This window comes from Arachis stenosperma, chromosome 2 (genome assembly GCF_014773155.1).
Source record: "Arachis stenosperma cultivar V10309 chromosome 2, arast.V10309.gnm1.PFL2, whole genome shotgun sequence".
NCBI lineage: Eukaryota > Viridiplantae > Streptophyta > Magnoliopsida > Fabales > Fabaceae > Arachis > Arachis stenosperma.
In genome coordinates, this window is record NC_080378.1 from 15,656,192 (window position 1) to 15,679,567 (window position 23,376).

Below are 23,376 nucleotides of genomic sequence, written 5' to 3' on the forward strand. Positions count from 1 at the left end.
GGGTGGGCATGGTTTGGATTTTTGTAAATCCAAACTGGATCCATTTCAGAACCAGTTTTATGGTTCATAAAACCAAACCAGAACTGGATTGAAGAGAAAAACCGGTTTTAAATCGGTTTGTAAAAATAAAAACCGATTTTAAATCGGTTTTATAATTTAAATCCGGTTTTACTTATAAATCGGTTTTAAATCCAGTTTTACATATAAAACCGATTTTAAATTCGGTTTTTTTTTTTAATTCATATCTAAAATCTGGTTTTTTTAATTCAAATCTAAAATCTGGTTTTTTTTATAAAATCCAGCTTTAAAACCAGATTTTTTAAAACCAGTTTCTTCAACCAAAAATCCAATTTTAAAACTAGTTTTTAAAAATCCAATTTTCAAACTAGATATTTTAACAAAAAATTCACTTTTGAAACCAGTTTTTAGAAATTTAATTTTCAAACCATATTTTTTTAAAAGTAAAATTAATACTAAAGTCATTTTAAAGTGTGTAGGTTCATTACAAGTTTACAACTAGAATTTGGTTCTATATAAATCTAATGACAATAACTAATCTATATAACATTTAATCATTCTCAAGACATCAAAAGAATACCACAAAAAAATCTATATATATGTGTGTGTAATTTAATTCATTATTAATATATATTTTATATTCTAATATTATATTCTATCTTGATGACTAATTTTAGTATATACTTAAAATAGTTATTTATTTAATATATTATATTAAATCAATGGCATGAGATTTTGCATTTAGATATGTACCGCACCAATTATGCGACATGATGCTTATATTTGTAGAAAATTTTAACGTGAAAGAAATAACCAAGAGATTGTGGTCAACGAGGTTGCTCGTAAATCCAATTTGGGAGATTTTAAATCATGTCTTTATCAACATCGCTTGATAATATCTTCAGTACTGGTATCAAGTAATATATTTGTATGGTTATAGATATAAGAGAATGAATACAAAATAATTAAGCTATAAAACTCTAATGAAAACAGGTACAATAATATAAAGTCATGATTAAATATATTCATTGAGAAATATTTTACGTACTAATCTTTTTGTCAATTAAATTCAATCAAATTAGTTTTTTAAGATTTGGATCTTAATTTGGATTTGGATCTCGATCCGGATTTAAAACCATTTAAATGGATTGGATCAAAACCAAATTATAAAATAATATAATTTGGTTTGGATTTTTTTTGGTTTAAAACTGATTTTTTTTTAATGGTTTGGTTTGGATTTGGATTAAAATCCAAAATTTGGATTTTTTGCCAACCCCTAGGGAGAACTACATCAATGAGCTTATTAGGAGAATGAATTAGGTTGTGGGATTCTGTTCCAAGCACAGTGGATTCGGTCTTTATTTTGGAAGTAGTACATTTCTGACATTGATAAAATCTTTAAGGTTTATTTTATTTTTTTTTTTACAAAACAGTTTGTTGAGTTGTCCTTTAAACATTGAGTATTATCGGTTTATATGTTTTTTTAATCCCTCATTTAGTATTGCCGAGGTCTTTTTACAGATCAATTACATTTCTTCTTTGTAAATTGAATTGGCTCTTTCCTTAATCATAACTGATGACTTGTATTATGTCTAGTATAAAATATACTAGATTATGTTATATCTCAAAATTATTTGATGTTGGTCATAAATAATTACATACCAAATTTTTTAGTAGTGCAGAGGTAAATAATTACATATCTGTTTGGTTCACACTTTAGAAAGTGTAAAAGGCGTTTTCTTATGAAAACATAACCATTTTTTTTTCTATAAAATATATTTTTTTTTCACAAGGATATATATAAAATATTTTTTTATTTTAAAATATCTTCAAAGCTTTGCTATCTATACGTCATTTTAAGATGTGTCATAAAATTATTTTTCTTACGAGCTTAAATTGATAGAAAAGAAATATATGAATTGTTGTATTTTTAATATATTTTTTATGCAAAACTTTATTTTAAATTTTGTGTAAATTTATAGGTATTTTTTAAAATTTATCTTGTACTAAATTTTTTTATTTTAAAATCAATATAAATTGAACTAAGCACCTTTTTATCATGAAAATTTTGATACTATGTCATAAAATTATTTCTCTTGAAATTTAAAATAATACGAAAAGATACATAAATAATCATATTTTTAAAAATTATAGTAATTAAATAATTAATTAAAGTATTCAGTACTGGCGCCGCCGGTTGCCAGTTTGGTCACGAGTAAATGAGCCATTGGCCACTTGCATTCTGTGGTTGTAAGTTACGACAAACCAAATCGGCCTAAGATCCTATTATTTCATTATTAAATTCACTTTAAATTCCACACCATATATTACCTTCTATCAATACATATATTATTCTTACTATTGTTCTTATTATCATATGTAACAGCATCAATAGGAGGATATATAGATGCATGGAGTAAATATTAATTCGAACATTTCTATTATTTTTTAACAAAAGTTTAGGTCAATTGAGTATTGATTAGTTAATAAGCTTTGAGATTAAAACTTGATAAGTATTTATAGAGGTATTTATAAATTATTGATAAAAAGAATTGTCATAAGAAAAAAACCCTTAAACTTGCATTTTTAGTGTGAATATCCCACTCGCCCCTGACAATTATCTCGAAAGGACATCGAGATTTTTAAGAAAAAAAACACCTAATTCAGCTCCTGATTTTTTTTGGGACTGATTAGCCCCTGTGCAAAAAAAATTGATTTTTTTTTGTTGCACAAAGACCTCGTTGTCTTTTCGAAGTAATTGTCAAGAGCCAGATTGAGTTTTTTTTTTAAAGATCTCGTTGCCTTTCGAGATAATTGTCAGGGACTATTTTAAATTTTTTCTCGCATTTTTTATCATATGAAAATATAAAGTTATGAGCATTTATCAACACTTATATTGATTCCATTAAAATTTCTTCTTAATTCTTAAGTGGGTGGGGAAGCAAGTGGAAATATGAGTGTATTATCAACCATACAAAATGAATTTTGTGGTTCTAATATAATTTTAATTCTTCCCACGTGAAGAAGATGATAGCTCATACAATTTTATAGTACAATTTATTAAATGTAGAAAAAAAAACTTTTTTATTTTTCAATATTCATTATTGTCTTCTAATCTAAAATTTCTTCTAAACATTAAAAGTTGTCTCTATACAAGAACCAGAGCTTTGGAGAGAAGTGACGCAAGCATGGTCTATTGGATGGCGTCATTTTCTAATTATTAGGTGTTATATATTTTCTTAAAGATGCTGTTAAATTACTTATTAGTCGATATGTCCAAATTAAATTTTAAATATTAGATAATAAAGCAAATTAGAAGATTTAGAAATACACTCGTATATTTCCATTTTGCTTGTCTATCTAACTTTGTAGCAATTTTTCTCCCTTTTATGAGTGTATATTCACCTAAATTATATTATTGGAAACAAACAAAAAAAAGAAGTTAAAGGTTAGAATTTAGAAAGCATGTCGTCTTAGCACTTTAATAATTTGTCTATAAAATATTATTCACAACTAACAAAGTCAATCACTTTGGTTATAGTATGTAATAATTAATACAAAAATATATATGTAAACAAAAAATAAACTATTAAATCATCAGTCATTATTTGTCTACACATATATATAATGTTTAATTTATTTTTAATATATATTTTATTTATATATTAATATATATTTTATATAAATAACTAATTTTTAGCATACACAAATCTTGACAATAATAATGCATAAAATAAAAGTAATCACATTTTTGTGTGTGCTAATGACTAAGAACTCTACATACATATCCTCTTAATTGACTCCAAGTCCTCATTTGATTCAAGATGAACATTTGATATAAGATATTCTATTTGCATTAGTTAATTGTCTCATCTGAATCTATATTATCATATTATTTTATAGGGGTGAGCACAGGTAGCGGGTATCCGATTACCTATTCGAATTCGAACCGAACCAATTAAATTGGTTTTGGAATTAACGGATAATCAGGTCCAATTCGAACCAAACTAATAGCCTTTGTTATTGATTGGTTCGGATATCGATTTTGGATGTGCGGATTCCGAACCAATCCGTGAATCCGATCATATATTAATTAAATAATATATATATATATATATATATATATATATATGGTTTTTAGTGGCTTTTAGTGAAATTATTCACTATTAGTATGTTTAAATTTTAGTCCGTTTAGTTTTTAATGTATTTAGTGTTTAACATGTTTAGATTGTTTATATTAATGTTATATATTTATTGTACTTGTTGAATTTTTAAGATAAAAATTTGATTTTTTTATGAATTTTAAAGTCATCGAATACCCAATTATCCGAACCAAAGAAAAATATGCACATGCATGTGATGAAATTTAAAGGTAGTAGATAGATAGATTAATACGTGTCCATTATCATTATCAAGAAATGAATCATTATTAAATCTGCTTTTTTTCTTTTCCGGGTTTCAATAATGACACTGTTGCTTAAACGAATGAGATGTCTACACAATTTGAATTGTGTTAGCGTGGTTTCTTTTGGTTATATGTGATTGATTTTAAATTAACAAACATGAAAGATTTTTATTTTTGAAAAATTAATAATATTTTAAGAGGTAATTTAAAACTATACTAGGATATTATGAAATCTATTGTTATCAACAAACACTTCAGAATTCTATTTTGTTAAACATTATTGTTAGAATCAGGATATATTAAACATTAATGAGAAAATTCATGCCATTTACTAGAGAGAGATAAATAAATCATATAAAAAATAAAAAATTTAACTTTATCTTTCTCATTTTTTAATTATTATTATTATTATTATTATTATTATTATTATTATTATTATGTTAATAAAGATTTCAGATGTTGTGACTTGTGAGAGGGTAAGGGTATTATACACTTTGATGTAATTATTTTTTGCTATTACATAGAATAGGTTTTTAAAGAAAAAGGTTTTAAGAGTTTATTAATTATTTCTATATTATTAACATAAAAAAGTTGAATATTTTCCACGTTATATTCTAAACACATGTTATCACATGAGTAAAAATTATTTCTTTTTAAATGAATTACTTTGTTTATATAATATAATTAATATGATTAAATATCAGCATAAAATTTATAAATTAAATTAATCTCGTATTTAATTTCCATTTGTTTTTGAGATATATTGCTTGAAGCAACAAAATTCTTTTCATTAAAAAACAGTACTATAAATAGTATATATTACAATATAATAATATTTACAACCACATAGAAAGTCTACAACCTTAAAAACATTTGTCCCTCCCTCAGAAGCAGTTAAACACTCTGCTTCTTCATTCTCCACATTACTCTCTCATATAATATTATTGATTATTAATTGTTGAATCTTATATAGAATTCAACAAGATACTACCACCAATAACAACCATTGAATAAGAAGCCATCATCATTATCACTTAAATAAACAGAAACTTCTCTTTTTCCTTCTCATATGCTTCAACAACAACAAGAACAGTGAATTATATATAATCTTAAGAAGAAGATTATGGGAATATTGCATGATGATGTAGTGATATTCAGGGAGGCAGAGAAAGAAGGAGATCCAACAGTGATAACAGTGAACTGTCCTGACAAAACTGGTCTTGGTTCTGATCTGTGTCGTATCATACTCTTCTTTGGTCTTAGCATTGTAAGAGGAGGTAATTTCAAAATCTAATCTTTCTCTGATTTCTTAGTCTTTTGTTTGGATTTGAGACATGGGTTTGTTTTGTTTTGCTTTAATGTTGACTCTTTTTGAATGAATTATTAGATGTGTCAACAGATGGGAAATGGTGTTACATAGTATTGTGGGTGGTTGGGAAAGAGAATACAAGATGGAGTTTGTTGAAGAAGAGGCTAATTGGGGCATGCCCTTCTTGTTCCTCAGCTTCTGGAATCTCTTATTACTCCTCTGATTTCCATCCACCTAACCCTCCTCATGTCTTTCTTCTCAAGTTTAGTTGCTATGATCGCAAAGGCCTTTTACATGGTAATTCTTCATAACCCTTCAATCACCATATTTACATGTCTTTTCAATATATTTTTGTTCAAAGTCAAGAATCAAGATTTTGAGGTTTCTGATATACCTTTGGTTTTAGTTTTGAGTGAATACCCCACTCATGCCACATATTACCTTGTAGTAATAATTACAACAATTTAGTTAATGATTAGTCACTAATAGATTTAAAAATTAATTTATTCCAAATTTAATCTTCATTGAAAGATTTTTATCTTAACTATCATTAATTAATAAATGAAAGCCATTTAAATAAAAATATCTAAAACATATTTTTTTAACGATATTTTTAGTAATTAAAATTTTATACATATAAGTAATTAAATTGTAGTATTTTTATTAAAATTGGATCAGATAAATTGATTTGGCAAAAAAATCGATAAACCAAATCTTAAATTGGTCTAAATTAATTTTTTTTATAGAAAATGACTATAATACCCTTATTATAAAAAGTGACTAAAATACTCCTATTATATATATATATATATATATAGATTTTGAAAATTCTAAATCTTAACGATTTTCTTTTTTATGTGCCGTCATAGGGTTAAGATTTAGGGTTCTTAATATATATATATATAATAGAAGTATTTTAGACATTTTTTATAATAGGAATATTATAGTTATTTTTTATAAAATAGAATATTAATTTAAATTGGTTTAAAATTTGGTTCATCAATTTTTCAGCTAAATCGATTTGTCCGATCTAATTATGACAGAAATAACATGATTTAATCGATTATATATGTTAAATTTTAGTTGTTAAAAAATATCTTTAAAAAAAACATTTTAGAGATCTTTATTTGAGTGACTCCCTTAATAAATTGCTATATACATAAACATACATAATTCAAATTCTTAATATTTATTTAAACAGATGATTAAACTAATTTGTCGAACAACTTATAGCTAAATTAACAATTTATTTGACAACATTTTAAATCATCAAGAGGTGCATAAACTTACTGTATATCTCTTTGGCTTTTCCTCATTATAGTCCACAAAACTCCAATTTAGAACATAGAGGCTGAATGTTGTGACCATGTAAATCACAAATGCAACAAATCCTCCAACACTAATATATAATCTATGTGATATAATTGAAAGACTGAAAAAATTAAATAAATAATAAAAGGGTGAGGTAGATTGTTACTAGTGTGTTATCTTGATCCTTATAATATCATCCATTAACAAAGCCTGGGAAGATGCTCTGAGCAGCCATAACAAACACAAGCATTGCATTCATTCCTATCCATTCCAAGAACAAGAATGGCTTTCTAAATCCCCAAACATCAATCTGATTTTTCCATTAACAATATAATATTATTGTTAGAGAAGAAAGATAATAATTAATTAGGTAGTTGTTGAAATATTGTATTCTTCTAGCTACTTAATAATAAATAAATAAATAATATTCTTATGTATGTTATTGTTCACTTAATTACTTACCAGTATGTAGAGTGCAGAGAATACAATTCCTGCTGCCCCAGCTGTGAAACAAACATAGCCGAAGCTGTATAGTTGCTTGTTGATTGGGATAGCTGCATTTCAATTTTGAATTTTCCATGCAGATTAATTTTTCATGCAGATAATAGAGTTTAATTTAAGTTTAATTATTCTATTAGTCTCTATAATTTCACCAAATTTGTAATTAGATCTTTATATTTTTTCTTTTTTATTAGATTCTTACATTGCTTTTAATTTTTGCAATTAGATATTTTTCATATAAAAAATATTAAAGTAACAGAATATTTCTTGCAAAAAACATGCGGTCAAAGATTTAATTAGATTCTTAATTATGAATGTGTTTAATTTGCGAAAAAATATTCAGATAATTCTAATATTTTTTACATTAAAAAGGATTTAATTACAAAATTAAAAATAATATAAGGACCCAATTAAAAAAAAATATAAATACTTAATTATAAATTTAGCAAAATTATAAGAACTAACAAAATAATTAAACTTTTAATTTATTCTTTGTTTTACAATTTACAGTTAATGTCTCAATGAAGCTAATTGCAGATCAACTAGTTATTAGCATAGAAGAAAGCAATTCTGTTTTAGACATGTAACCGAATAAACTGAATTACCAGAATCAGTTAATGGCAGTTACTTCTATGAGTAGCTTACCATGTGTTAAATGAAGGATGATGCCAAGGATTAGTAACACAAACCCCATTGAGACCCATTGCTTTAACCTCTCTGAATGCCTCTGATGATAAAATAATAATGTTTTATAAATTAATTACAACAAATATAATATAATATTATAGGAATAAAGTAGTAAATTAAAGTAGTTAATAACCTTGAAGTAAATCAAGACATGACCATAGTGGATGCCAATGGTGCCAGACAGAATAGCTGATATGGAACTAATTAAAATGAACAAAAGAAAAAGTGAAATATAAAATAGTTAATTTCTTCTAATAAATCTTTCTATTTATTTTACATTTTCCCCAAAAAAAAAAAAAAAAAAAGTAAAGACAAACCTCAACAGGCCCTCAGGTTCAAAGGGAGCACGACACCAAGTTGGAGCATCTTTACGAAAATGCCCCTGACTTGGAGAACTTAATGTGCATGCCTGTTAATTATTAAAATGAAGAAAAAGAGGAAATAATTATTAATTAATGAAAAGCATAAAAATAGCTAGTTTAAAGTTATTAATTAATGAAATGACATAAGATGCCTTCAAGCGTGACCAAACAGGGTGAGAGACTGAGAGTAAAGATGGTTAATCCCCCAAACTTGTCTATCCACGTAGCCAACTGCATTACATGCTGCTCCTAAGTCTCCTCTCATGCCACATATTACCTTGTAGTAATAATTACAACAATTTAATTAATGATTAGTCACCAATGGATTAAAAATTTATTCATTCCAAATTTAATCTTCATTTAAAGCTTTTTATCTTAACTGTCATTAATTCATAAATGGAAGTCATTTAAATAAAAATATCTAAAACGTCTTTTTTTAAAAATATTTTTTAATAATTAAAATTTAATATATATAACTGATTAAATTGTATTATTTTTGTTAAAATTAGATCTTTGACAAAAAAATCGATAAATCAAATTTTAAACCGGTTTAAATTAATATTTTTCTATAGAAAATTCTAAATCCTAACCCTTCTCCTTTTTATGTGTCGTCATAGGGTTAAGATTTAAGATTCTCAATATATATATATAGAGAAGTATTTTAGACATTTTTTATAATAAGAATATTGTAGTTATTTTCTATAAAATAGAATATTAATTTAGATTGGTTTAAAATTTGGTTCATCAATTTTTCAGCTAAATCGATTTGTCCAATCTAATAATTTTGATAGAAATAACACGATTTAATCGATTATATATGTTAAATTTTAATTGTTCAAAAATATTTTTAAAAAAGACGTTTTAGAAATCTTTATTTGAGTGACTTCCTTAATAAATTGCTATACACATAAACATACATAATTCAAACTCTTAATATTTATTTAAACAGATTATTAAACTAATTTGTCGAACAACTTATAGCTAAATTAACAATTTATTTGACAACATTTTAAATCATCAAGAGGTGCATAAACTTACTGTATATCTCTTTGGCTTTTCCTCATTATAGTCCACAAAACTCCAATTTGGAACATAGAGGCTGAATGTTGTGACCATGTAAATCACAAATGCAACAAATCCTCCAAACCTATGCAACATGTAGTGTTAATTAATAATTAATCAAAGAATTTTTACAATCACATCACAATCTCAACCATTTAATTTCAGTAGAATTTGATTTGCCCCTCTCACCATCGCCATGTAAATGTCTCTATTAGAGCAACAACACAGTATACAAGACCTATTCTCTGCATGCACACACACAATATACAAATTAAAATTCTCATAATTGCATTAACATCTGACAATCAGACAATATAATTTAAATAAAAATTAGGGTAAAATATTTTTTATTCCTAACGTTTGCGATTTTTTTAAAAATACTCCTAACTTTTAGTTCTATTTAATTTTGTTCCTAACATTTTTTATTTGTGTCGAAATTACTTGTAGATGTCAATTTCATGTAAAATATTGAGGACAAAATTGAGAATTTTTAGGGATAGTTTTGACAAAAATAAAAAATATTCGAGATAAAATTAAATGAATAAAAAACATTAAAGACAAATTAAAATTAAATAAAAATAAATGTTAGGGGTATTTTTTAAAAAAAATTACAAACATTAAAAACGAAAAATATATTTTATCCTAAAAATTAAATGAGATTAATTTGCGTAAAAATAAACTGATATTAGATGTTAGTTTAAAGGAGAATTTAATATTGATATTTAGAAATTAAATTTATATTATAATAATTTAATTAGTTTGAGGATGATTGGGACCTGAAGAATGCCACACCATCTAATAAATTTCATGTCAACCCCATATGAAAGGTCATCAGGGGCATGAGAGTATCCACCTGAAGTTAAAACTTTATTAGTGTTCTAATAATAACATATTAACATGTATTCATGTGTATATATATGCATCTGATGAGGCAAAATTAAGAAGAGAATTATTATGGTTAATTATACCTTGCAAAAGTATACCCCAGAAGAGAAGTTTCAATGTTCTAATGAATATCTTCTTCACAGCATATTTAACCTTAGGGACTCTCTGCATTATTATTGAATCAACACTAATTATAACATAATATAATTTTGACTAGTATAATATATGATAGCTGATGTAATAACATTTTAATTACCTTGAATGCAAGAGCTATGGCAACTCCAACAATGAAAAGAAAGAAAGGCATAACAAAATCAGCCAATGTGCATCCATTCCAAGGAGAGTGATCAATTTCTGGATAAGCCCCCCCAGCATCATCAACCAATATCATCACCTTTACATACAATTATACACATAATATAAGCTCATAATACATAATATAAGCTCATAATACAAATTAAATAAATGTTTAATTATTTTGTCGGTCCTTATAGTTTTACTGAATTTTTAATTAGATTTTTATATTTTCTTTTTATTGAGTTTTATATCATATTAAATTTTGTAATTACTAATTAAGTCCTTACTGTGATGAAAACGTTAAATTAAAGTAGCGTTTGTTTTGAGGTACTAAGACAGAGACTGAGAGACTGAGACTCAGTATCATGTTTGTTGGTTTAGAGACTGGTACTAAATTTTGTTTCTGTCTTCAAAATTTCAGTATTTCAGTACCTCTAAAAAGTAGGGACACAGGGGACTAAAATTTTTAGAGATGAAAATTGAAATTTTAATAACATTTTATACCTAAAATACCCTCATTTCAATTAATTAATTCCAAATTTACCCTTTGTGTAAATTAAATTAGAGTTTCATTCTTGTTTCAATTTCTATCTCCCACTTTACACCAAACAGAATACTGAAATTTATTTCAATCTCTTTCTCTTAGTCTCTGTCTCTCAGTCTCAATCTTTCCTTCTCTGTCTCTCCACCAAACGCTACCTAACAGAATATTCCATTAATAAACAAAATGAATATACTTAACACTTGACTGAATATTCTGTATGATTTAACAGAATATTCTATTAATTTCAACATTTTTATCACAGTAAAAATTTAATTACAAAATCTGATATGATATAAGAACCTAATTAAAAAATCGATAAAAATATAAAAACTAACAGAATAATTAAACTTTATCAATAATTAAGACTTACCACGATAGTGAAACCTCTAAATGCATCAAGTGTTGCGATTCTCTTTGTTTTCTGTTTCATTGCTCCTTGATCTTTCTCATGAGAAATGACCGTTTTGTCCTTTTCATCATGATCAATAACAATAGAGCCATTCAAACCTTCTTCCATTCTCTTTGCTTCTCCATTATTATCATCCATGGTAGCTATTATTCAAAAGTAGTAGTGTAAAACTCAATTAAGACATGCAAGAGTTATATAGTAATTGCATCCAATTTAAGACTTGAAAAAGGTCACTGAGGTGAGAAAGACACCAAAAGGGTCCACTATTGTGAGAATACATTATATTGCTCAATAATAACAGTTTAATCCTCTTTTATGTCTTTAAGCTTTGACTAAAATTTTGTACTAATCACTAATCAGAATCCTCACCGCGGATACTATTATGGGCCTCAATTGGGCCTTAAATTATATAAAAGCCCAATTAATCCATATGAAAGCTCGAAAGTTTTATAGAATTGTGGTGATAATGACCAAAACAAAAGGGAAGAGTGAAAGTATGGTGTGGGCTTTGGCCCATCAAGCTTGTAACTATGCTGAAAAAAGAATGAACATGAATTTAAATTAAAAAAGTGATATGAATTTTTGTATATTAATATTTATTAATTATCCTAATATAAGCAAGGTAAACGAAATTAAACTGTAATGTTGATGAGATATTTATGTGAACTACTTTTGATGAGATAAGAGGATTGAATGAAGTTGTTTTGTCCTTTTGAATTTGACACTAAGTTCGATTTCATAGTCACAACTCATAATTAGGGTTGTACATAATTAAGATTAATCAAAAAATTAAATCTATTTTTGGTTAACTAAAAATTTATTTTAGGTTAATTAACTAAATTAGTTTTACATAATAAAATTAATTATTAAACAATAAAAAATTTAAAAATTGATTTTTAACCGATTAAAAAATAATCAATTTTCATAGAAAAACTAGTTTTTGCACAGAAAATTTGAATTTTTTTTACAGAAAAATCGATTTTACCAAACATATATTTGGAAAATATGCGTAATCCATTGTGGTTAAAAGAATTATTAGCATAATGACTTCAGCGGATAAAATTTCAAATCGGATTTAGACAAAGATTCTAGGAAGGAGCAAGATATTATAAGGTGAAATATATGGTAAAGATGTTGTTTTAAAGATGTGCTATGTGGCAAAATTTGAACCACACATTCTAAAACCACACTTTTAACTTAAAACCGTAGCCCTTTACAAAGAAAAGCGTCACCTAATGGAAAAAACTAGTAAATTAGAAGATTTAAGAGAAGAAATAATTAATCTATCAAAATTAATAGATCAAAAACTAATGATCTTAACTAATGTCAATAGTAATGACACTGAATTTTTAAAATCAATACAAAACGAGTTTTCCCAAAATCTTAATTTTACTTTAAGTTTTATTGAAGGTATTCAAAAACCAGAAAAAACTTATATTTCACACGGAGTTTCTAAAAAATATTATCATGGAGATAATTATCCCCATCTTCATCATACTTTTAATCCACAATTAAATTTGATAATAGATATGCTTGAAGAAATATTAGTCTCTCTAAAGTTTCAGAAAAATAAAGAAAAAGAAGAGCCTAATATAATAAATAAAATTGAACAAATTCTTGATAAACATTTCCAAAAAGAAATTCCTAAGAAAGAAGAAATCCAAAATAAAATCGATACAACAAATCTAATAATTAGACCGCCTCTAAAATTATGAATATTGATGAAAAATTAGAAGAAGTTACAATGCTTTTTAAACAATTAAAAATGGCTCAAGAAGACAACTTTTTGGAACAAGGTTTTCAGATTAAAGAAGAACCAGAAATCTCTGAAAGAGAAGAATATGTTTTAGACTATTCAAGTGATGATGAACCAGTACATCCAGTACAAGTAAAGGATGAAGCTGGAACATCTGGGAATAATAATCAAACCCAATTTAAATGGGAAACAGGTTTTGAAAATTATGCCTTTAAAAAAGGATTTATAAGCAAAAATTCGAAATATACTAAAATACCATCAAAATATAATCCTAAAATTCAAGATCTAGAAGGAGAAAAATGCTTGATCTAGATTGCAAAAAGAACGAAAAATAAATTTTCGAAGATTGGATGAACTCTTTTCTATTAGAAGCTTATACAAACCCAAAATTAAATGAATTATCTGAAATGGATATCTGGAATTTCATAGGTTTCCACACTAAAGGAACTATACGAAATTATATGTTATCAATAGATAATAAAATAATAGAAGAATTAGCTGCAAAAACAACAGCTTATGATAGAATAGCACACATAATGAAAGTTCTATACAAAGAATTTTTTGAAAAAAATGTTATAGATCATAGAAAAGAAATTTCTGAAAAAGAGTATTTAGAAGCAAAAAATCATTTGGCCAATATTCAAATATTCGATCTATGCTATATAGAATCCTATATTTGCGAATATAGAATATATTATTATAAATTAAAAGAAGAAGATAAAAATCATTATCTTAGCATGTATATCACAAAACTTCCATATCCTGCTAACGAAATCATCATGGGAAGATTTATAAGAGAAATAAATAATAAAACAATCGAAAATAATTTCGGTGGAGCAACATTTGCTATAAGAGAGGAAATAAAAGAACGCTGTATGCAAGAAGCCACTCAAAAAAGATTTAATAATATAATTAGAATTTGTTGTCAAGATAACGAAGAAATTCCTCAAAAATATGGTTCTAATAAAAATATTCGGAAATACCATCCTTATAAAAATATCCAAAGAAAAAGAAAATATCACTTTAGAAAAAGAAAATATTATCCAAATTGGAGAAAAAAGAGATATTTTAGGGAAAAAAGTATCAATAAAAAACCAAAGAATTATTGCCCAAATAAAAAAGAAAACTGTAAATGTTGGTATTGTCAAGAAGAAGGACATTATGCAAATGAATGTCCAAAAAAGAAGAATAAAAAAGACTTAACTAAACAAATGGAAATCGCAAAAACTTGTTTTATGGAACCTCTAGAAGAATCTGATGATGAACTAAAATATATTTTTGAATATGTCTCAGAAACAGACTCAGAGACAAACTCAGGAACTAAGTAATAGTGCTACGTTTATTACTGTAAAAATTACAGAAAAATTTATTAATGCCTTCATAGACACAGGGGCAACAAAATGTTTTGCAAGTTCAAATATAGGACTTAATTGGAAAAAGTTAGAAAATCCACTAAGAATTAGAATAGCCGATAAATCTATACACAAAATTAATTTTAAAGCAGAAATGATTGAAGTCTTCATTCAAAATTATAGATTCATCGTTCCATCTATATATAAATTAGAATCTGGAATAGATTTAATTATAGGAAATAATTTCCTAAAGCTGTATCACCCTTTTATCCAAGAATTAACATATATAGTTCTAAAAGCCCCATATGATTCCTCTCTAAATCAAAGGGCAAAATTAATAAAAATCTCAACTACTACTATAAGCGAAATTTTAAAATTCAAAATATTTTCAATTCTAGAAGAATGTTATTTGAACCTTTATTTCCAAATAAAAACTCCAAAAAATGACCTTGAAATTAAAATAGAAGAACTTTTAAATGAAGTTTGTGCTGAAAATCCTTTAGATATTAAAAATACAAACAAAGAATTAATAAGTATTAAGCTAAAAGTTCCTACAAGGGAAATAAATGTTCCAAATAGAATTCCCTACTCAGCTCGAGATAAGGAAGAATTTTCATCTGAATGTAAGGATCTTTTAGATAAAGGGATTATAAGACTAAGTAAAAGCCCTCATGCGGCTCCAGCCTTCTATGTTGAAAACAATAACGAAATTAAAAGAGGAAAACGAAGAATGGTTATTAATTATAAAAAAATGAATGAAGCAACTATAGGAGATGCTCATAAGCTCCCAAGAAAGGATTCCATTCTAGAAAAAATCAAAGGAGCAACTTGGTTTTCATCGCTCGATGCAAAATCAGGATATTGGCAACTTCGTTTAGACGAAGAAACAAAGAAATTAACTGCCTTTACTTGTCCAACAAAAGAATCAACAGGAGTATTACTCTACGAATGGAATGTCCTACCATTTGGACTAAAACAAGCTCCAGGTATTTATCAGAGATTTATGGAAGAAAATTTAAAAGATTTAAATGATTTTGTTCTAGTTTACATTGATGATATACTAATCTTTACAAAACAAGATAAAGAAGATCATCTTCAAAAATTACTAATTGTCTTAGAAAGATGTAAGGAAAAAGGTTTAGTCCTTAGTAAAAAGAAAGCTAAGATAGCAAAACAAGAAATAGAATTTCTTGGATTAATTCTATCTACTGAAGGGAAGTTAAAACTTCAACCAAATGTATTAGAAAAAGTAGATTTATTTCCTGATAAAATGGAAGATAGAAAACAATTACAAAGATTTTTAGGATGCATAAATTATATTAAGGATTTTTAAAGAATATAACAGATTATACTAAAAACTTATTTTCAAAAATAAGTATAAAAAAGAATTGGAAATGGGAAGAAAAGGATAGCCTGCAGATTCAGAAAATTAAAGAACTTTGTAAAAATCTTCCAGAACTTTATATTCTGGAAGAAGATGACTATTTAATAGTAGAAATAGATGCTTCAGACAAGACCTGGTCAGGCTGTCTAAAAGCTAAAAAAGCTGAAAAAAGCTTGAACAAAGAAAAAGAATCACTAGATTCTAAACATTCCTCAAAGGAATTACTATGCAGATATATTTCTGGAACATTTACACCAACAGAACAGAGGTATACTACCCATGAAAAAGAAACTCTAGCAGCAATAAAAACTATTAAGAAATGGAGGATTGATCTACTTCCAAAGGAATTTACATTACGAACAGACTCAAGTTATTTAACAGGTTTTATTAGATATAATTTACAATCTGATTATAATCAGGGTCGTCTGGTAAGATGGCAAATGTTTTTATTACAATATCCGATAAAAATCGAGTACATTAAAGGAAATAAAAATATTATTGCAGATACATTGACAAGAGAATGGAGTTCATTGTCAACACAATGAATCAAGAAATCCAGAAGCTTGAACAAGAGCTTGAAAGGTGCAATCATTGCCACCAGCTAAGAGCTAAAATTCAATCTATCAAGAAGGCCATGGAAGCCATGAAAGTTCCCCAGCAAGCAACATTACCTGCTCCAATACCAATGCTCGCAACACCATCAGAGTTCAGCCAGCTAAGCGTGGTGGACCAGCCACAAAACCCAAAACCAATTTTTTCTGAAAAAATCCCTGAAAATAAAACTCTGGCAGAAATAGTTAAAAAATCAACTCAGGATAAAAAATATTATGTCATATATAATGGCCCAATGAAAGGAGTTTACGATGATTGGGCTAAAGCAGCCCCATTCACCCATCAGCCCAAAACTATTCACAAAGGAGGATTCTTGACAATAGAAGAGGCAAAAGAATCCCTCAGAGAATATGAAGTGCTCCATCCAGAGCAAATTCTAAAAAGAGCAGAAAAAGCTCCAGTACAAATCCAAAGAACAGCCCAAACCCAAAGGACTGGACTAATGAAAAATATTCCCACAAGAGCCGAAATAAATGACAAAAAAAGGGTCTGTAGATCAAACTGTAGAGAAAACTTAAATCTGGTTCTAAATTGGACTCTAGACAAAAGAGCAATATTGGGATATTATCCCATTAACAAAGAACAGCTAACAAAGCTGGTAATCTTCCCAGAGGCTTCACCCTCTGATACATATCAGTTTTTCCAATACGGATTAATTGATACAATCCTAATTTTTGACAATTTAAATATCATTAAAGAATTTCCTGCAGGTTTTATAGATGCAGTGAAAAAATTCAAAAATATGATTGATGCAAGAGAACCAAGAGATATATCCCTAAAATTTACAAGTAGTCAGCCAATCTTCAATGAAGAAGGAGAATGTTTGATCCCAGCATTTCAAGTAATTTTCATGTCAGTCTTCCCAGGAGATTTTCAACCAATAGAACAAGTTCAAGATCTATCAATTTATAGTGACGAAGGAAGATTGGCCAGTACATTGGCAAGAGTCTTCGAGAGAGCCCAAAAAATAAACAAAGAATCCAGAACAAGAATAAACTACAAAAGCAGAAACACTCTAATTGTTTCTAGTAAGAAAAACCAAATTGAATCAAGAGAGATGAGACTTCTAGTGGATTTTGAATCAGCATTTTACAACTTTTCTGGATTACTGGAAAAACTTTCTGACGGGATAAGGAGGAATCTATGCCATTTACTAAAAGACAAAGAAGACCATAGGTGCCAGCTGTGCGCCTCAGAAATGTCTGAAGAAAGCAACAATGCTGAAGACCCCACCCACATGGGAAAAGAAGAGGATGAGACATCTGAGTCATCCATCAACATTATTGTTGAATGATGTAAGAAGGCACCAATAATGTAGTTGGTGCGAATTATTGCTCAATGACGTAAGCAATGACGTCATAAGAAGGGTAAGGATGGGATTTGTCCATCAAACCCAACCATTATAAATAGAGTGCTAAGTTATTTGATAGAGCATCAGAAATCAGAAAGCAGGAAGCTTAGAGTACTCACAGGCCAGGAGGGCGAAGAGGAAGTAGCTGAGGCGATTCTGGAGTCTGATCCATTAGAAAAATAATTCTAAGAAATTCCCCTCTGGAATTAATCTCCCCTCTGGAGAACAAAACACATATTGTAAAATAGCAATAAATAAAGAAGTTTATTCTCCAGAAAGGTACATCTTTATCCCAATCTTTTTAAGTTATGAATTATTTAGAAGATATAGAAATAACTGAAGAATCTGATTACTATAAGCTAACTGCTTTACTTGATAATGAAAAACAAGCTATTTTAAAAACGGAATTAGATCTTAAACCTAACGATAATTTTAATAAACAAAATCCTCTAAAAGAAATCTTTAATAGAAAAAATATAATATATTATGGAAAGATTCAGATTGAAACTCCAATAAAAATACAATCCGCAAATGGAGAACTTGAAATAGCTCTGATAAATGAACAAGATGTAAATAAACAAATTGGAAAAATTAAAGATCAACAAAAAAGATCTAAAATTGGATGGATTCATATTAGTACCATTCAAGTTTTAGTTAAATCCACATACATGAAAGGAATTAATTCTCCAATAAGTCTGGCAATCTGTGATAAAAGAATCACTAATCCTAGAGATCAAATAATTGGAATAATCCATGGTAACTTGGCAAATGTAAATGTTAAATTCAATGCTCATATTGGATACGCTATTCCTCTATCAACCGAAAATCTCGGCAGATCCTTAAGTCTGGCTTATAAATTCCATAAGATAGATTTAATGGAACAAAATGATGAACCATTTTCTATCACATATGCAATTAATTATGCGCTGACAAATAGTCATCATAGTATAGACTTCAAGGATAAAGAAAGAATTTATGTTGATGAACTATTTCAAAAGTTTGTAAAAACAGAAATTCCAAGAAATAAGGCTATTGAAAGCCCAGTTTTGTTATTAAAACAACCGTCAAGAAATTCATTTTCATCATCTAGTTTTAGAATAAGAGAATCTAAAATTAACAGCCCTCTAAGTCTATCTCATTTAAAAATTGAAGAAAAAGATTCTGAAATAAAGGAATTAACAAAAAGAATTGAAAAGTTGAATGAAACTTTAAATAATAAATTATGACGATAAATAAAGAAGAAATATACGTGTCTTATCAAGATAAGAAACAAGAATTCTTTGAAAGAGAAAATCATTTGAAATATTTAAAGTTTTCTGAAATAAACCAAAGAGCTTTCAAAACTTTGGTATTATCTTATAACAATCTGAAAAAAGAAGTCGAAGAATTAGAAAAAATAATAGAATCTTTAGAAAATAACAATGAAGCTATGGCAGAAGATGCAGAAATTCTAATATGAAAGATTTTCAAAAAAGTCTTATTTCTTTAAAAACAATTAAAAGGAATATGAAAACAAGAATAATGGCTATATCTATAAAAATAAGAAATTTGACAACTGAATCTTCAGATTTAGAAACAGAAATCAAGAAGGTAAACAAAAAGATATTTAGAACAAGAAAATTAATACAACGTTTTAAAACTAAAAAATCAGTCAAAAATTTAAAAGAAAATATTAAGAATAAACAAATTTATCGTGCTCGAATATTGCATTATCTTCACATACAAAATATGATTGCATTACAAGCTTTTGAATCAAGAATACATGTTCAAAATATTCAAGTAATACAACCTCTACAGGTTGAACCCCTAGAACAAGTACAAATTGAATCTGAACAAGAATTACAAGTATAAAATGACTGGTTTAGCAAATCAAACGATACAAGAATTAAAAAATGATTTAGATTTTCAGAAAAGTCAAAAAAGATATTATGAAGTAAGATTACAGAATAGTAACATTTACACAAGAAATAGAGAAGAAGTGGAACAATTCTGTAAAAATTGTATAGAAAGCATATCAAGAGAAATAGAAAATTTGTTAAAAGAAATAGAAAATTTTAATAATGCAAATCCAACCCAAGAAAAATATTTCAAAAACCTGCATTGATAAAAATTGGTATCAGAGCCAAGTTAACGATTAAGGATAACACTTTTCTCTTTAAAGCAACGCTTTTTAGTGACACGCTTTTTTGCCATAAAAGACAAAAATCTGTAAAGATGCATCTTTACAGTAGTAGGCACCTTAGTATAAACCAATCCCACACTTGAAACAATGTTCACTTTTCATCATTGCTTCAAAGCCTCTTTTACTATATATATATATATATATAGCCACCCACTCTAACATACTCTGATCTATACACAATCATCACGATATTATAATAAGCTAAAATATCATACTTATTATTTATATTTTAAAAAAAAAACTTATATATATATATATATATATATATATATATATATATATATATATAATGTATGTTACTATCTTATGTATAATAGTTATTTATCTTCTTTATCAATTATTCAAATAAGGCAAATTGGAACTTTATCTTAATCTCTCTCTTCTTTTAATTAATTCCATATTAAAGTTGATTAATTAATGGAAAGGCATCTAATTAGGCTATTATATAGTAGTGTAATCGTTCAATTTGAATCCTTCTTTGCATACAGCAATTATTGCATCCTTAATTAATGGTCCTATGTCTCCAAGTGCGAATATTTTATAGGCCATGTTTGAGAAGCTACTGTGGAAAATTTGTTCCAATGGGTTACTTTAATTTGAATAGGATCTTTGGATATGTTGCCCACATAAGTGATAAGAACGGATCAATGATCTTATGGCAATAAAATATGATGTAATTATGACAAATAATCTTCAATATTTCTGTCATGAGAAATTCTCCATATACAAGCATTTTTTTATACAAGTCTTTACAAGTTATTATATTAACGCGCTTGAACGTTACTGCACGTTCTTCTTCCTCTTCTCTTCTTTTTTTTCTTTCGTTTCTTACTTTCTCTTTCTCCTTCTTCAACTGTTACTGCACAATTTCACTGCATCGTCTTCTTCTTCTTGCTGCACATTCTTCTTCCTCTTCCTCCTCTTCTTCTTCTTTTCTTTCGTTTTTTGCCTTCTCTTTCTCCTTCTTCATTTACGTGCTTTTCTCTTTGTTTTCTTTTTTCGTTATTCTTGATTTCCATTATTTTTTGATATCAAGCTCTGAAATCATTTTTGAAGAAGAAGAAGCAGCAGAATATGAGGAGGAGAAAGAGAAAGAGTTCTGAATTATGCATAAAGTGTCCTTTGGGTGTATTTTCTATAATCGTTTGGGTGTATTTTCTGTAATCGTTTGGGTGTATTTCTGAAGTTTCATTATTTTCAAAACGATTTCAAAGCTTGATTTCAGAAACCATGAAAATCGAAAAAAAAGAAGTAAGAATACCAGTAATAAACAAGTAAAACAACTAATGAAAAGGCAAAGAGAATAACGAAGAAATATCGTTTGGGTGTATTTTCTATAATCGTTTGGGTGTATTTCTAAAGTTCTATTATTTTCAAAACGATTTCAAAGTTTGATTTCAGAAACCATGAAATCGAAAAAAAAGAAGCAAGAATACCAGTAATAAATGCAAGTAAAACAACTAATGAAAAGGCAAAGAGAATAACGAAGAAATATCGTTTGGGTGTATTTTCTATAATCGTTTGGGTGTATTTTCTATAATCGTTTGGGTGTATTTCTGAAGTTTCATTATCTTCAAAACGATTTCAAAGCTTGATTTCAGAAACCATGAAAATCGAAAAAAAACGAAGCAAGAATACCAGTAATAAACGCAAATAAAACAACTAATGAAAAGGCAAAGAGAATAACGAAGAAATACATGGAGGAGGAGGAAGAAGAAGAAGAAGGAGAAGAAGAGGAAGAGGAAGAGGAAGAGGAAGATGAGTTGTTCATAATCCACGGTGAGTGAAGAAGAAGAAGAAGAAGAAGAAGAAGAGGAAGAGGAAGAGGAAAAGGAAGATGAAGATGAGTTGTTCATAATTCACGGTGAGTGAGGAAGAGGAAGAGGAAGAGGAAGAGGAAGAGGAGTCGTTCATAATTCACGGTGAGTGTTGGAAATTAAATAACGCATTAAAAGGCTCTAATGTGTAGCAACTTGTAAAACTTGTAAGTCAAAAAGACTTGTATGTGTAGCAAGCCTCTTCTGTCATATAATAAAATGAGTGCTATACATCGCTTAATTTGTTTTGCAACTACTTATTATAATTTTTTTAAATATTATATGTATATTATTAAAAAATTATTAGTTATCATATATTTATGTATAAATATATTTTTTTATTTAATTTATTTTAGTATATATTTTATATAAATAAATAATTTAATGGTTGATTTTTATTATATATGAAGTATGATTTTTTTTTGGTATTAAGTTACTTAACTTTTTATATGGTTCAACTTATTACTTTTTTTTATTAAAAATAGAAAAACTCAAATTCACTATCTTTTAGGTGAGTATAAAAAAATTATACCATTTGAGATATAATTTTAACAAGTTGAACTTATTACTTATCTCTAAATTAATTAGCTTAAATACTTAATTTTAACAGGTTGACAATGATAGGTTTAAAAATTAAAGAATAATTAAGATGTCATTGTATGTGAATAGTAATAATACATAAAACAATAATGTTCTTTTTTTTAAAAAAAAAAATATATATGTCTGGCCATAAAGACAAATAATACAGCATATAGTTGTGTGTAGAAATAATATATATTAGCCAACCCATGTGTACATACATATATTATATGCATGGTTCCAAAATAGCCCAAGTTTCCTAAGAAGCAAAAAATGGTAGAAGAGATGAGAAAAATGAAGAAGTTGAGCTACCAAATTGTAACTGGGAGGTGGTTCATGATCTTTGCCTCATGCTTAATCATGTCAGTCTCATGAGCAACATACATGTTTGGTTTATACTCCAATGAAGTCAAATCCTCATTGGGATATGACCAATCTACCCTCAACTTGATTAGCTTCTTCAAGGACCTTGGTGCAAATCTTGGCATATTCTCAGGGCTTATCAATGAACTCACACCTCCATGGGTGATTCTCTCCATTGGTGCAGCCATGA

The 23,376-nt window shown here is 27.4% G+C and overlaps 3 protein-coding genes across 6 annotated transcripts; 2 read left to right on the forward strand and 1 right to left on the reverse strand.

Moving 5' to 3' along the window:
- Positions 1-5,276: 5,276 nt before the first annotated feature.
- On the forward strand, positions 5,277-7,805 carry LOC130961165 (ACT domain-containing protein ACR10-like). 4 transcript variants are annotated; one of them, XM_057886894.1, is made up of 3 exons: positions 5,277-5,700; positions 5,811-6,029; positions 7,509-7,805. In XM_057886894.1, exons 1-3 carry the CDS (start codon positions 5,547-5,549, stop codon positions 7,550-7,552), a joined length of 417 nt encoding a protein of 138 aa, XP_057742877.1. In that variant the 5' UTR covers positions 5,277-5,546; the 3' UTR covers positions 7,553-7,805. The 4 variants fall into 4 exon arrangements, with proteins under 4 accessions (XP_057742877.1, XP_057742875.1, XP_057742878.1 ...); XM_057886892.1 differs by having other exon boundaries at positions 7,516-7,805; XM_057886895.1 differs by having other exon boundaries at positions 7,523-7,805.
- Positions 7,806-9,935: 2,130 nt separating this feature from the next.
- Positions 9,936-11,929, reverse strand: LOC130962630 (uncharacterized). The gene is made up of 5 exons (XM_057888817.1): positions 11,752-11,929; positions 10,797-10,934; positions 10,624-10,705; positions 10,432-10,508; positions 9,936-9,953 (listed from the first exon to the last, which is right to left on the reverse strand). Exons 1-5 carry the CDS (start codon positions 11,926-11,928, stop codon positions 9,936-9,938), a joined length of 492 nt encoding a protein of 163 aa, XP_057744800.1. The 5' UTR covers position 11,929.
- Positions 11,930-16,802: 4,873 nt separating this feature from the next.
- On the forward strand, positions 16,803-18,188 carry LOC130962631 (uncharacterized). The gene has a single exon (XM_057888818.1). It carries the CDS (start codon positions 16,803-16,805, stop codon positions 18,186-18,188), a length of 1,386 nt encoding a protein of 461 aa, XP_057744801.1.
- Positions 18,189-23,376: the final 5,188 nt, after the last annotated feature.